Genomic DNA, 16,875 nt, shown 5'->3' with positions numbered 1-16,875 from the left:
AAGGTAATAATGGAACCATATACATGAACAAAATGTTGGTACCTCCTTCTCCATCCAAACAATCTATTGAAAAAGCAGCAGCAGCATTTTTTGAAACATCGAACACCAGATGAAAGTCTTCAACAGCTTCAGAGCTGTAAATGTCAACTGCAAGCCTACTGCAAGAACACCGCCCTAGAGCAAAGCCTGAACCATAACTTTCCTTTCATGGCTTGTGCTTTGTGTTTCATTTACTGTTGTGAGGCAATCTGAAATAACAAACACAAAGATCACACCAGACACACACCTGAATGGCAGTTGCGTCTGGCATACTGAGACGCCGTACAAATATCTGGCTCTGTCCGCTGTGGCTGGTGACGTAGCCTGAGCCCCAGGTGCCACTATGAGGGCGTCCTGTGTTGTAGAACATAAAAGTGTCACTTCCTGACGTGGCAGTCAGGCATGTCTTGTAACAGTATGTTTTGGTCAAAGACCCGTTTCCCCGCACTTCAATATAATGTGGTTCCACTTTGAGGTCACGGCGTAGGGCCACATTGTTGTTTGGCTGCCCGCCACCGCCTCCTCCACCTGCAGCTCTTCCTCCACCTGCACCACCACCTGCTGCCGTGCCCCCCTCTGGAACATTCTTCTTGGATACGCAACATGGGGAGCAGGAGCCAGGCTGGGTACAATAGGCATGGCAACGCACAATGGCCAGCACAAAGACGGTAACCAGGAACACGAAGGTTGTGGCACTCAGTGCAATGATGAGGTAGAGGGTGACGGTGGAAAACATTAAGGGGCTGTCGGGCCTGATGATGCGCTTGGGGTCAGGTGCCAACTTTGGGGGCAGCTCCATCACATACACGTGGATGGTGGCAGTGGAGGAGAGTGGTGGCAGGCCGTTATCGCGCACCAACACTGTTAGAACAAAGGAAGTGGAGTTGTCCTCAATGACACGCCTTGTGGTACGGATCTCACCTGTGTACTCATGCACCTTGAACAGGTCAAGGTCTGTATTGGTCTGCTCCAAGGTAAAGAGCAGCCAAGCATTCTGCCCTGCATCACCATCCCACGCTGTCACCTTGCTAACCAATGCTCCTGCTTCAGCGTTCTTCATCAGCGTCTCTGTGGTGCGACTCCCATTGGCAGGTGGGTAGACTATCTTGGGCACATGGTCATTCTGATCCATAATGTAAACATACACTGTGGCCACACGGCTGAGGGGAGGCACACCATTGTCCTGGGCTTTAACCTGAAAGTGAAACTCTCTCAGCTTCTCAAAGTCAAAGGCTCGCAGGGCATAGGCCTCACCTGTGTTAGGTTTGATGCTGACGTAGCTGGCTACAGGGATACCATGGTTGTTGTCGTTGAGGACAGTATAAGTGATACGCGCATTTTCTGCAGCGTCAGCATCTGTGGCCTTGACAACACATAGGGATGCACCAGGGGCATTGTTCTCTGTAATATACACTGTGTATGACGTCTGTTCAAAACGAGGTGGGTTATCATTCACGTCTGCAACGTCCACTTTAAACGTCATTTGAGATGACAGGGGTGGGATGCCTCCATCCACAGCACTGACAGTGACATTGTAGGATGAGATTGTTTCCCGGTCCAAGAAGGCGGACGTGACGATGGTGTAGTGGTTCCGGAAGGACTTGATCTTAAAAGGCAAATGGGGCATGATCTCTAGGGTTACTTGTTTGTTTGGTCCAGAGTCACGGTCATTCACACTGATCAATGCCACAACTGTGTCAGCCCGGGCATCTTCACGTACAGGGCTGGAGAGTGAAGACAGTACAATCTCAGGAATGTTGTCATTGACATCCAAAACTTCTACAACTACTTTACAATGAACAGCCACAGGAGCTGGTCCTTTGTCCATTGCCTGAATGTACATTTCGTATGAATTTGTCTCCTCATAGTCTATATTGTTTTTCACCCTAATTTCTCCCGTGTCTGTGTCCATGGAAAACATCTGTCTGACTCTCTCAGGCGTGTAACTGCTGAAGGAGTAAAAAACTTCTCCATTGGAGCCCTCGTCAGCGTCTGTTGCATTTAGCTTGATCACAAGGGCGCCCTTTGGAGAATTTTCGGATAGTTTTACTTTGTACACGGAGCTGTCAAACGCAGGCACGTTGTCATTGGCATCAAGGATACGTACATTGATCTTGGCCGTGCCAGTTCTCTGTGGGGTGCCTCCATCCATAGCTGTCAGGATTAGCTGATGGGAGGGCATCTGTTCGCGGTCAAAGGGCTTTTTGAGAATGAGCTCGATGTGCTTATTATTGGAAAAAGGCTTGATGGAGTCCAGAGTGAGGTGGTCGTTTGGGCTGAGTCTGTACTGCTTCACTGAGTTTGAGCCATCATCTGCATCCTGTGCTCCCTCGATGTGGAACCGCGACCCGGTGAGAGCGGACTCCGACACCTCAAGCTGATACTCATCTCGAGGGAACTGCGGTGCGTTATCATTGACGTCCAAGATCTCCACCTCCACATTGTGCACCTCAAGTGGGTTCTCTAATACCACCTCCAGGTTACGTGAACAGGTGCCACTGAATTCACAAACTGTTTCTCGGTCAATGCGGTCACTCACCACCAGTTTCCCGGTTTTGTGATTTATGGTGAAATATCTCCGTCCGCTGTCCGATGTGATTCTGATGCGACGGGTGGAAAGTTTTCTCAGGTCCAGACCCAAATCCCGGACAATGTCACCGACCAGTGCCCCGTTCTCCAGCTCCTCCGGAATGGAGTATCGAATTTGTGCATTTGTAAGGCCACTGAGTACGAAAATAACCAAATATAAAGAAAAAGGCACATTCTCCTTTACACTGTAACAGCATCGCGCCGTCACAGCCATCGCAGGCAGGCAGAATTTGCGGATGGGTTGGAGAAATCTTTCCGCCTTTTCAGCTTGCTGTGCGTCCCCACCCGCCTCATTAAAAACGAGGGAATAGTCCGTGCATAACTCCGACTATGTGGATGACCACCGCATTCCTCTCTGGTGCCTGTTTAAAGGGAGTTTTCCCCTGTGTATCCATGTTTTCCTTTGTCTGCCTGGTTGATGTTTTTAAATTTCTCTATCCTCCTGGCAAGCCTGACTCCTTTCACTGATGCTGCCTATTGGTCTCTTTCTCTCCCTCTCTCCGCTATGTGGTGATGGTGTCTGTGGGCAAAAGGGGAGGGGGAGGCACTCTCTCAAACGATGCTGGCTGCATTTCAGCACCTCCGATAAAAAATGATCGCGCACCATGTAATAAAAATAAAAACCCAAAAGACGAAAACCCTGGAGTTTTATCATCTATCTGTCTATATATGCATCGTACGTGGAGCGGACAGTGTCATCTGCACACTGATTTCGGAGAAATGAATTCGCCACAATCGTTTTCCCTCTTTTTGTCAGTGCCACCGCCCTTTTCATTGTGCGCTGGAAAACTGATTTATGAACCAGCCTGGCGATTAGACGTCCTCACTGATGCAAACCCACAATTACCCAGGAGCCCTCTAGCCAGACAAGAAAGGAAAGGCAGATTTCTGATACATGCAGACTATATTTTGAAATTAAAAGCGGACATAAATAAATAAACCAACTGTAAAATAGCTCTATGCGAATTTAGTGCAGAAACTCTCTGTATGTCGTTCAGCGTGCTTGAAAATGATGCGCGTCACTTTCTTGCATTCAATTTTATATAACAACAAAAGCCACAATAATAAGGGGAAGTGACAGGTGTACTGTTGTCTGCCTTTTTTTCCCAGCCACACCATCAGTCCATCAGCGGGGAGGATCTGGCTGTTTCACCTTGTGTCTGGTCACGAGTTAAATGCTGAGACACAGAAGACTTTTGTCAGCACAAAATACATCTTCTGTTCGTTCGTGATATAACTTTGTCTAAAAGAGACAGCTGACGGTGCTTTGCACTTTAACTCCTATTGCACGCGGGTGCTGCAGAGCACCTTTGCACCACAGGTTCAATCTGAGATGAAACACACCGCCCGTTATGTCACGAGGCTGTTCACTGACGACGATGCTAACCGGGTCACAGACAAGATGCTCCGCATGTGACCCCTTTCCACTCCTGGCAAACATACAGTGCTGGCCTCTCCTGCGTAATTTTATACCTCTTAATGATTTTTTTCCTAACCTACAAAGTATCCCTCGCTTACTGGCTTGCCTAATGACTTCACACATTGGAAGACACAATAACCAACAGTAACCTAATCACATCACCAATCCAGACTGGTGTTTCAGGCGCACGTTTTACAGCCAAGACGTTGGGCTGACACCGTAATCTGCAGACGGTCTGAACAGCGCATGTGCAGTGTAGCAGGTGATGACATGAACAGCCAAATCATCCTGCTCGAGCTGCCATCTAATTACTCCGGCCTCGGTACCCATGTACCTTAATTAAATCCAGGTTTGAATTGGATGCAGGTTCATTGGTGAGACCTTAACCTATACGGTCAACACGACAGAGAGAAAAGGAAGATCTTTTGACACTGTTCAATTTCATCTGAACTGTGCAGCGATGTCTGCGGTACACGAAGCAGCTGAAATCCGCAGTTTCACAAAGACAGATCATCATAAGTCACCAAGAACATAAATAGCCCACGAATTCGTCTCAGGACATACAAGGATGCATCCATTACACGAATAATACACGTTAAAACTGTTGATGTGATCCACTCTTCTTTACACAAGCTGTGCTGTGAAAAAGTGGCCTTGTGAGACCCTGAGTCTTCTCGGTTCACCCCGGCCACTGGGCCAAGACGAGCGTCCACCGCCCACATAATCTTTTCCCTCTCTCTCTCTCCCCTGGTGCTCTGCCACACTCTCACCCACGCCTGGTCTGCCCACGGCAATGACAGCGCTTGGCATCCCGGCCGGGAGAAGACGAGGAGAGGACAGTGACTCACTCGGATGCTGCTAGTGGATGGGTAGATACAGAACGACTCTTCACACTCAAAGGCGACAGGGAGGAGGTGGCGAAATGGGGAACTGGAGAAGCAGGCAAATGTCCGTTGAAGGAGGACAGATTATGTACTACATACAAAACATCCCCTTTACATACAGACATGTATGTATTATAAAAAACTGCTTTGCTTTTATGTGCAAGGGTTAGGCTATCATATGGCGAGGGTTTGTCTATTCAAAATATCAAGGAGGCAGTTTTCTGCAGAAAAGTTAGACTGAGGGACAACATCCTGAAACTGTAGTTATACCAACAGGGTGGAACTCTCATAGAGTAACTCTCCCATGGCCATTTGATCCCCCTGTAGTACCATACGGTTACAATTTAATCCACTAATGACATTATGTATTTCTAATGAACCTGACCATACTCAGTGGCCTGGTCTGAAGGTCAAAACATTACCAAATATGGGTTAGAAGGTTCGAGCACGCAGAATGTTTTGCACAAGAGTTCTGGCACAGTTCGATTGTTTCCCAAAGGCCAGTAGCAAAACAGTTTTTGGCTTGTGAGAGCATTTCTGGTAAATAGCACTCTTTATCAACACACTAGGCTGTGATGACCTGTCAACTGACTGATGAGTTCCACACAAAGCCATGGGCTTTCCTGCACTTACACAACCCCCTTGTGTTGTGTTAGAGCTGTCTAAACTAAAACAGATGTGACTAGACGCAGTTGTGCAACAACTTAAGACTATATGAGGGTAAGTATAATGAACATAAGAAAGTGATGTATGTATGTGTGAATATATGTTGCAAGGTGGACACTGAGCACTGATTTTCCACCACACTGCCACACTAACCGTGACATTTAGCAGATTTTCCCGGTGGGACGTTTGAACCTCTATGTTTGGCAATGACACGAAAAATGAAAGCACGAGGCGATGTTTATCTCGTCAACAACAAACACTGAGCTGGATTTACACCCGACCTTTTACACCTGCCTCTCTCTTATTCTCCCTCCTTTCTTCCACTGCTCCTCTGATGTAGTTGATATGTTACAGCTCTCTCATAGCCGTTTCAAATACGCCCATCTGTTTCTGCGTTAATTGCAAGCCGCTGAGCTGTGGATTATTTCATTTTTCACTCAAGGGTGCTGCAGATAAAGTTATCACCATTATTCCACCTGCAGACAGATGCCTGTTATGCATCAACAAGCACTGATTTCAGAGAGATAATTGGCTAATTGATGTTTATTTTTTTTCTGTATCTTGTCCTAAAACAACAGGTTGGCAGAGATTCATTTCCCCCTCCTTATCAATTCATTTATCTGACCTTGACATTGTTTTAAGTTTTCTTCCCCCATCCAGTCACTCCATATTCTCACTTCCCCCAATCGCATACACTCTCCACTGTGGAGTGTCTCCAGCTGCGCCTCTGTCAAACATCCGCTGTTCCAGCTGGGGGCTGACTGAGGGGCCTACTGGGGTCTTAAGTGGAAACACAAGAGCTCATGCCTTTTGCAGACTGATAGACAAAAACAAAAAACATTGGGTAAAAAAAGAAGTGGTGGCTTTACACGTGAAGGCCTGTGGTGGATACAGGGAGGAGATATAATTCAGATTTGAAAAAACAAAGATTCCCTCTTTGTTCCGTCTCCCTGCCAGAATATTAACATCCCCCATTGCATCAATTATGCAAGATGGCCACCATATTAATAACATTCTCTTCACTAAGACTCATCCTCATTAATACTGTAAGCGGCCACTCTAAAATCCATTCATATTACTTCCCCTAAGAGTCTGTTATACACACTCCCCTCTTTTTTTTTTAGTGAGTCAGATGACAGGAGAGATCCACAATGAAACAGGTCATGGCTGGGCTATCATGAGGCACGACTCCTTACATCAATCCCTCACTCAACATACAAACAGGCAGTCATGCAAACTTAAAGGGCATTTGTGTCTGTAGGCATGTATGCTCGCTCACACACATAAAGGTAGTGTAAAACACAAAATTAAGGACAAAATTATTTTGTCTGACTGAATGTCAGAGCATCTTTTGCTATTGTTTCTTCCCATTCTTAAATGGCAGGGAACTGCCATCAAGGGCTGTGATAAGGATATGTACTAACTGCAGGCAATGGGAGCACACAGGAGGTTATACTGATTACACATAGGGATTCACAGGTAAAGTTCATTGTGTGCCTTACTTTGAAGCAGTTATAGGGAGAGTGAAAATGTTATTATTCACATCCATAATCAAAGACTGTTGGCCAGAACAGTCATAATGTTCTATGAATTACACTGGTAGTGGTAGAATGTATAAGGCATAAATAATATTCTGTTTTTTCTTAGTTGACAGAAGAATGAGAGATACAGAGGAAATGTCTTCAGGTTGTTATCTAGGTGGGCAGCAGCATCTGTGGTGTCAGGAAATGTGCTGTCAGATTTAGCAAATTTAAAAAATAACACAAAACAGCCCCTCAAATGTGTATGCCAACAACACTTCATCTTCAGAATAGTGTCAATTGTCAAAACTGCTGAATATTAGGAGTTATGACAAAAAAAAACAGAAAAAAGAAAGGTTAAAAGCCAGTGCCAATAGCACCGCAAAATGTAATCCTACTGTATGAGTGGGAGAGGCAGGCTGAGCAGAAGGGAGCTGAGGTGGGAGAGATAGTGAAATTGGTCCCTCTGTTGGAACAAATTGGTAGTACAAGGGTTGGAGGACACGTGATCATCACCCCACTGCCTATCCACACAGGCTTTTTCATTAAGCCAAAGCACTAAAACATAATCCCCAGCTATGAGTGTGTGTGTGTGTGTGTCTGAGACAGTGAGTGAGGGAGGGAGCGTGAGAGAGAGAGAGAGAGAGAGAAAATGGGAGAAAGAGGGCACAGACGTCAGGCTGCAAGGGCAGTCATTTTCTTTCTCGTTTACAAAACAGTGACTGCAATGGATGAATCAATATATAAGGCAAGGCACTCTCCAAAGGTCAGACAAGAAAGATCAGTATAAAGCATGCTAATCTATGGTACCATTGCCATATGTGTAATTGTAAAAATTTACCATAATTCTATCAGATATATATCACACACACATCACATACACACTCCTAAATGGAGGAAACAAGCCAGCTGAAATCAAGCATTTGTCTCTAAGGCTATTGTTTAACATACCACTACTATCCTCATTCACAAATATGGTACTGCAGTCTGCCCTAGTTCTGCTGTCACTCACTTTCTCAGCATCACTCTTTCTAATATGATGTATGCAAAGAAAAAAATTAAAAACTCAAAATACAGACAGGCAAAAACAGACTGGTGACTGGTATTATTCCCTATATTCATTTATAGCATTATGACAAAGCTGAGTTCTTATACCTTCTTCTCATAATTATGTTTTCTGTGCACAAACACTTTCCCATTTTAAAATCTCCGGAACAAAAGTCCCATGATAACCACAATCCTTTTACTCAGGTGGACACAGTAAGCGGGTGGAGGAGAAATTCTCTGGGTATGTTTGTTTGTGCTGATCCCTCGTGTACCTTGCTTTCAAACATAAAGGGCATGAGAGAACTAAAAGCAGCACAAATCCCTCCCTTTGGAGTCCTGGAAGGGTTAAACAGTTCCTTGGTTGTCCTGGTTGAGCCTGTGCATAAATCAAACAGATTTCTTGTTGTGGCACTGAACAAAGCTATCAGGAAATGCAGGCAGGCTTTGGATACTTCCCTCCTAGGATGCCCTGGCTTTGTATCCTTGCTGGTTGGGAGAGGATGCAACCCGTGGTTCTGAGCATGACAAAGCTTATCTAATGACTGCAACAGCATCCCGATGCCACTAAGAGGGAGCACGGATGGAGAATGGGTTGGTGGAAGTAGCGGAGGAAGGAGAGGGGTGGTGATAAGTTCTTCCTTTTATCTGTGACCAATTGTAAGCCCGTGATGTTCTCACTCAGCTGCAGGGCATGTATTTAATGTGGCTTTTTGTCCATCTCATCCTCAGAAGCTCCAGTTTTCTCACTATCTCATGCTCAAGGCTTGAATATGTGCTGCTGTTATTTGTGACTTCCTCTAAAACCCTCTCCCGTTTTAGAACCGATTCTCTAATCTCACATACTTTTCTCTCGCTTGCCTTGTCTGACGTGGCATTTCCACTCAAGATGCTGTACATCTTTGGTCTGCATCTTTCTCTCTCTCTCGCTCTCTCTCTCTCTCTCTCTCTCTCTCCATCTTTCCTGCCTCCCATTGTGTCCACCCTGTTTCCTTCCTGATTGCGTCTACAACATGGATGTCTGGGTGGGGGGTGGGTACATACTGACAGCTCCCTGGAAACAGACTAGTTCATCATTTCATTCTGGCTCAGAACAGTCTCCATGGCAACCACAGATAGCAGAGCTAACCTCACTAGCACCAAGGACACACCCTTGTAAGGGAGAAAAACAGGAAGTACATAAGACATGCGTGTTTGACAGACAGAGACAAATGATGAAAAGGAATAAATAAACACATAACCAAACTGCTGTTCTGTCACCTTGTATTAAAACTGGTGAGGTTAGGACATTTCTACGTCATGCTTTTGGTCCATCTGTTGAACCCATCTGTGTATGCCACCAAAATGACTTAGGTGAAAGCCACTACTGCTGGACTGCAATCTATGAACTGTGAACCACTTAGTTGTGCGCCTCAACCAGGATAATGTACTGTAGGATCAATAATTTAATGCAGCACTGGGGGAGGCAGAGTTAGCAGCTTTTACTGGATGCAAACTCTAAACCCCAAGTCATCATTCTACGCATACTGCCACAAAGCTATAGCTCTTTCAGTAGTTCTTAAATGTGTGTGTTGCTATTATTACTATCATTATTATCAACGTGGTTCTATAAAACACCCACAGCGGGCAATAAGCATGTAGAGTCTTCCTACTCGATAAAAATATCCTGTAACACAACAGTCACACAGACACACGATGTTCTGATGGTTGCACGGATAAAAGGCTCTCCTCCTCATCCACTCTGGCCCTTTGCCCCCGCCCAACCGGTTTAGCTGTGATTGACACTAGGTGTTGTCGGCCCCGCCCAGCCGCAGAGCAGGAGGGAGAGCTGAGCCGAGCGGAGCTGATACCTCGGTACTGAAGCTCTCTGCTACTGCAGCAGCGAGTAGCGGAAAATTACCTGCCCCTCCCCCTCTCTCACATTAACAGAAAGCTGCAGCGTACAGAACACATACTGAACCACTTTATACGCAGAGAGCCAGCTCCGGGCATTGTTTCAGGAGCCACAGTTTGGAGAGCTTGGGCACGTAAAGCAGAGACTGTATCGGGGATGGCGGGGTAGTACAGGTTCAGGTTCAGTCAGATGGTGCGTGTAGAGCGCTGCCATCTTTAAATCACACGCTGACCCACTTATAAGCTTCACATAGCCCATACGCATCGCTTGCAATATGCAAAGTCTGTTCGAGAGCGCAGATTGCCCTCGCTCAGTCTCCTTCACACTTAACCAACCAAACGAGCAGAGTTTTGACAGATCAGGCCACGTTTGTTTGTGCTGGACCACTCCCTGAAATGAGGTCATATCATCTGAGTGACTGAAAGCATCATCCACAGCAACACAATGTACAGTGACTTTCACCGAGAATTCCTGAACGCATACCAGCAGTTTGGAGCAATAATAGCATTACAGAATACATGTAAACGTACATTAAAGGGAGAGATTAAATCTACTGACGATTTCATTCAGAATACACGAAGCGATTCTGAGCTACTTGGCATGAGCGGATCAGGGTTGCCCCTGCTCTGCACACACATTAGGGATGTTAATGAAAATATATTAGATCGTGTTTACAGCGCTCTAAGGCTGATGGCACACACGTCTGCAGAGATGGACGTTAATTCCTTGTTATTTCTCTCAGCTGCTCCCCTGCTCGGAGAGTGCTGGTGAAGGAGGGGGGGAGGGGAAAGAGGTTTGAAAGCATAGAGGAGGAGGAAGAAGAAGAGAGAAAGGGACCAGCATGAGATGAATAATACCGTGTATGTCTTGTTATTGCAGAGCAAAAGAAATTGGGCCAAGGAGCAGGCAGGAAGAAGGAAAATAAAAATATATAAGGTACTAACTACAAGACAAGAGCATGTAATGTAAATAAATAACATTTAAATACATTTTTGAAGAAACTGTATTTTTAGATCAGAGAATAAACAGCTGAGGAACAATCTTCTCACTATTATTTTGTCTTAAAACAGATAGCATGGCAAAAAGTGACCAGGGTTTAATCTATTATTAGAAATACACTATCACACAGTGCCCTATAAAAGTATAACCGTGTTTCACAATACACTGGGGTCTTGAAGTGCAATCCCTAACAACTAAAATACTAAAAAGATGGGCCATGGCGTAATAAGTTGAAAACATAAGCCTGAAACCAATTGAATTCAAATAAAATAATATTACTCAAACATTAAGTAATATGTACATAGTTCTTTTGAGCAGAATACAGGGATGTGTGTACAAACAGTAGAGAATTGAAAGCTCTAATGGTGGATATCAGGAAGGATAATGTGTGACTCCAGAGAAAGTGATGAAAATGTCTTGGGAGAAACAGTCGATTGCAAGAGTAGAACAAACAGAAGCAGAACAATATAAAAGACAGAGAGACAGATGGATTATTCCAGATTAGAGAAGGGGGTCTTTCAAGGCTAAAAAGTTCTTACAGTTCCAACCCTGAGGGAATCAAAGGCCCCACAAACCACAATACAGCCCACATTTTGACCTTTGACCTCATGTCAAGACACTGTGGGTGTGTCATTTTCCTGTTTTACTAGATGATGTGAGACAAATTAAACTGTTATCATTAAGAAAAAAGATATTCACATGTCACAGTAGTAAACTGCTTAAGTTTCAGCATCCTGGAATGAATGAATGTCTACTATGACAACTTAAAATGCCTGCTGCGAAAAAGGCCTATGAATGCACTGAATTATGTGACCACACGTGATTCTCAGCATAACTCAACATAACTTTAACCTGAGCTGAGACCTAATTGAGGCAGAATCACACCTGCGGGGCCTTTAAAACCAACATCTGAACAAAATACAAAGCAACGTTAAATCATACAATTAAATGCACACACAGGATAGAAAAAAATCTCATTTAGGTTTTGCCCAATGACTATATCTATCAGAGAAATCAGTTTTGAAAGACTGATGAAGCTCAAAATGAAGTTGTTTGTACTTTTGTCAAGAAATAACTACAGTTAATCTGTAGAGAAAATTTACTAATTGTGAAAGCTAAACATGTAAACTAAGACAAATGAAAACAATGTCTCACCCAAGTAAAATAACTACTGCCAGTAATTCACTATCAAGTTCAAAGCCACAGAGAACAATGGTCGGCTTCAGGCTCTGGTATATTATTGGTATTCACAAAGCACGAAAAGAAACTAGGTCACCACAGGTCATTAGAAAGTAGACTAGCTGTAGCAATGTTTACTCCTGCTTCCCCGATCGAGCCATGACCTCGTTCATATGAAGGCGACAAAGTTTGTAATAATCCAAACCTTAATCACAGGCAACATTAACATTGCAAGAGCTTAGTATTGACAGAAAGTCGATGTAAGACGCCTGTAAAATAATAAAACGAAGACTTACTCGGATGAACTGTGGTAACTTTCACGTGAGGCAAAACAAGCCGTTTAAAATTCAAACTTTCGTTACACCTGGTGACCGACAGCCACCGGCGGCAGCACTGAGCGCAGTGCTCTCGTTAACCATGAACTAGCGCGAAGAAGACGCGCCATCTTGGATTTTTAAATTCTTGGTTGTTGTCTTTAGGTTAGACCTAATCAGTGCGCCAAACCACCTCGGGATAAACGTCTCATAACCACTCATGTAGCATAATCTCGTGCTCTGCTGTCGAGCATTCAGTCTTGTTCCAAACATTTTTTGCTAGCAGCTAAATCCCAAGTAAAATAAGTCACTTTCCGCTGAGCATTTGAGTCACATCGAAGCTATGTCAACGAGGAAATAGTGTATCTAGCTAGCCGTGTTGTGGAGACACAACGAATATTTGGACCAAACATGGCACAAACCTTTTGGAAAATGGATTGAGCTAGCTCCTTGAGCGGTAGCCTACATTTCGGACCCTTGGTTGCAGCGTCTGGGCCGCCATTTGAATCCACCGTGACTGCCGTGAATCAAAGTTACCCAGCAACAGCTGCTGTTCTTCGAGAGGGAGCAAGCTACAACTTTTTTCATCCACCTTTCAAGTCTGCTGACCGTAAGTAACTTATTCATACATCTTTAGCAAATCCCTCTAAATCAAATGTTAGCCAGCTAACTTAGCCTCTTGAAACAGACTCCATGTAATTAAGCTAGCAGGGCGCAGCACGCTATCAATATCCACGGGTTTTTACGAAACATCTTACTTTCTAACAGCAATTTTATGATTTACTCGACTGCTTCACAGCTCACAAACTCCACTGGCCGATGAAAAGTGAAGAAAATGGCGATTCAAACCTTTCTAGACGGATATCAGAGGACACCGAGCTCTCCTTGCGTTGCATTCAAGGTCAGTGCACCGAAACACCTGCTTACACTGAGCCAACGGATAAAGCTAAAGCTTGATTATACGGTGCCAACAGTTTTAATATTCTAGCTGTACACAGCAATATTCACGGTTGCTCTTATTTTTTCGGGTTAGTATTTTTAGGCAGTGATGTGATGTTAAGCGATAAATTGCACGTCGTCTTTCATTTAACCTGTAGTTGTTTATAAAGAGCCTTTGGATGATATAAATGCTTGACGGTTTTCATGACTTCAGTCACAAGCTGTAAGTTTTTTTGATGGCAACTCTTACTTCATTGCGTGTTGATATAAATTGAATATATATTTTTTAATAATTGTAGTTTTTGGAAGTATTACCCCCACATTGCCACAGTTTTGTACTTTCGCTCTCTGGTACAATCATGGTGGATAACAAGCAAACCATTGTGACATAGAAGCTCTCGTGTAAGGCTTGATAACAGGCCCCAGGGATTTCAGTACCGTGGACAGCGCTTATGTCCAAAACAGGCAGTGAAGGAGAGGGAACACATCTTCCACAACTCGGCATACTCGGTGCTTATTAAGCAATGTCTGAGTTTAACTTAAAAAATGTACCTTTTAGTCACCAACTCACCTTTTCTTTATTAGGTAAAGTCTGAGTTCTGGTAAAAGTGTCTCCCCCGTTAATACTGATCAGCTCCGCATCTACAGGCGGAAACGGTGCGGGGAAAACCACTACGTCACTCTTGAGCGTGTCTGAGCTGAAACAGACGTCATACTGCTGAGTAGCTTTAGAGTAAGACCAGCTCCCGTCAGGGTGGGTGGTGATCATTGGAGGGCCGTACCTGCTGAAACTGCCGTCTGTCCTGTGACATTTGACAGCTATTAAACTGATGAGACTCAGCAGAAAGATGACTGACACCGACACAATGGCGATCAGCAGATACAGGTTTAAGTCAGAGAAGCTGTCCTCCTTTATGGGCACATGTCTGAACTGAGTCTGGATGTCAGCTGTGCTTTCAACCACCACCACATCAATAGACACAGTAGCTGACAGGGAGGGTTCTCCGTTATCAGACACCAACACCACCAAGGGGTGAGTTTTCAGGTCATTGTCACTCATTCTCCTCTTAGTCCTGATTTCCCCGGTGCTGGTTCCGATCCTGAAGAGGTTGTTTCCTTTGGGCTCAGAGAGGTGATAAGAAAGCAGCGCATTGTATCCAGAGTCTGCGTCTACAGCCCTGATCTTTGCTACAAAGTATCCCGCTTCAGCAGAATAGGGGATGCTCTCACTGTTAACGGAGCCGTGCTCAGAATAGGGCGCGAGAATCGAGGGACTGTTGTCATTCTCATCCAGGATAAAAACGTTCACAGTCACGTTGCTGCTGAGCGGAGGAACACCAGAGTCTGTGGCCTGAACTTTAAACTGAAACGTTTTCAACTCCTCATAGTTAAAAGACTGCAGACTGAGTATATCTCCTGTCTCTGAGTTGATGTTTATAACTGACCCTATTACATTGTTTTTATGATTATTATTAATTACTGAAAACCTCACTTTTGCATTTTCATCTACATCAGGATCATCTGCAGTCATTGTATATATAACACCACCTACAGGACTGTTCTCTTTAACGAAAATGTTTATGACAGAGTCTTTAAAATGAGGTGCGTTGTCATTGACATCAGAAACGTGAACTGTAATAACACTTGTACTGGATAGAGGCGGGGTCCCTTCGTCAGTCGCTGTTATTGTTACATTATATTGAGAAGCTCGCTCTCTGTCGAGTGTCCCGTCTACGACCAAAGAATAATGATTCTTGTAAGTGTTCTTAATTTTAAACGGCACTGAATCAACTATTCTAACTTGAACAACGCCGTTTTTATCTGCGTCGTTATCTCTCACTGTTATAAGTCCAACCATCGTGTCTAGGGGTGCGTCTTCCTTCACTATGTTTACTAAAGATGTTACTGATATTTCTGGTGGATTGTCATTAACATCAGTGATTTCAACGAGTACTTTACAATGAGATGCTCTTGGACTTGACCCTTTGTCTTTCGCTTGTACCCGGATTTCAACTGCATTGTTTTCTTCGTGGTCTAAATCACCGTTTACCGTAATCTCCCCAGTTGTAGGATTAATCGCAAATTTATTTACATTGTTATCATTGTCGTGGTTGATAAAAGAATATAGTATTTCTCCGTTAAGTCCATCGTCTAAATCTCGAGCTTGTACAGAAATGACTGTTGCGCCTCGCGGTGTGTTTTCAGACACCGCAGCTTTGTACAGCGGCTTGTCAAAAACTGGAACATTATCATTTACATCTTGAACATTAACGGTGATATCTAACGTGCCGGATTTAGGAGGTTTTCCTCCATCTACTGCTGTCAGTTTTACTTTGATAATTGCCTGTTTCTCACGGTCTAAGGCTTTCTGCAGCACCATTTCAGCAGACACAGTCGGCTCTCCACCATTCTGCACATCCAGAGTGAAATGTTCATTTTGACTCAGCTTGTAGCCTTTAACTGAATAACTACCGACATCCGCATCGAAGGCGTTCGGTAGCGTAAATCTTTCACCAGGAAAAGCTGACTCGGACACATTCAAAACAATTCCCGGAATCCGAAATGAGGGTGCGTTGTCGTTTATATCCAAGATTTTAACCTCAAAGCGATAGAGATTAAGCGGAGAGTTAACAATGGCTTCCACCTCCAGAGAACACTTCATATTACGAGAGCAGAGCTCCTCTCGGTCTATTCTGTCTCTCACCAGAAGTATTCCAGTCTTAACGTTCACTTCGAAATACCTCGTATTAGGTCCTGAAATCTGAAAACCTCGAGTTTCCAGCTCCTGTACATCTAGATGTAAATCCTTCGCCAAATTTCCCACAGTGGTACCCGGGCTCGATTCCTCCGTAACAGAGTACACAATCTGTGCTGCTGCGAGACTCCATATGTGAGATACAAGAAATAAAAAATAAATCCAATGCCTAAAAATACTCCCTCGTTGCATCCTGTCAATAGCCTGCTAGACAAGTTAATTCGACAAAATCACTCCAGCGGTAACGTTGCTCAGTAATGATACATCCACATCAGAACCCTTCATTACAGCGAGGGTGTTCTGTACTGCCACGACAAAGAAAGAATTACAAACCCTCTCTCTTGGACGAAAAGGGAGGAGCGTCGCACAGAAAAACGTGTTTCAACTCTGTGATGTGATAGCGACATCTTGCGGTAATGTTCAAGTCAGAGGCAAGACGAGATGATAAGAGAGGATGAAGTCATTAAATCTTAAGTGTTTTGGTTAAATTTAGTGGCCTAAAATACACGTTGACTTGCCATCAACTGAAAACTTACAAACATGATCATCTGGCGTTCAGGCAGCTGTAGGCAGCTGCAATAGACCCATTTAAAGAGGAACGGGCAAGATGCTAAAATTTAAGAACATTGTTGG

General features: G+C 44.2%; 1 protein-coding gene across 40 annotated transcripts in view; it reads right to left on the bottom strand.

Annotated features, from left to right (window-relative positions):
* Positions 1 to 16,875, bottom strand: part of LOC108899128 (protocadherin alpha-C2) — a 166,933-nt gene that overhangs the window by 19,720 nt on the left and 130,338 nt on the right. Inside the window, exon 1 of one of the 40 annotated variants that reach the window (XM_018699401.2) lies at positions 14,059 to 16,753. The exons of 38 other annotated variants lie outside the window; for them this stretch is intronic. In XM_018699401.2, the coding sequence (XP_018554917.1) occupies positions 14,059 to 16,434 (2,376 nt within the window). In that variant the 5' untranslated portion in view covers positions 16,435 to 16,753. Of the gene's footprint in view, positions 1 to 286; positions 3,561 to 14,058; positions 16,754 to 16,875 lie in introns of those variants that run through there. One more of the 40 variants, XM_018699398.2, reaches the window with a different exon arrangement.

This window comes from Lates calcarifer, linkage group LG8 (assembly GCF_001640805.2).
Source record: "Lates calcarifer isolate ASB-BC8 linkage group LG8, TLL_Latcal_v3, whole genome shotgun sequence".
In the NCBI taxonomy this organism is placed as follows: domain Eukaryota; kingdom Metazoa; phylum Chordata; class Actinopteri; family Centropomidae; genus Lates; species Lates calcarifer.
The sequence above is the reverse complement of the archived record's forward strand: the minus strand, read 5'-3'. Positions and strand labels throughout refer to the sequence as shown.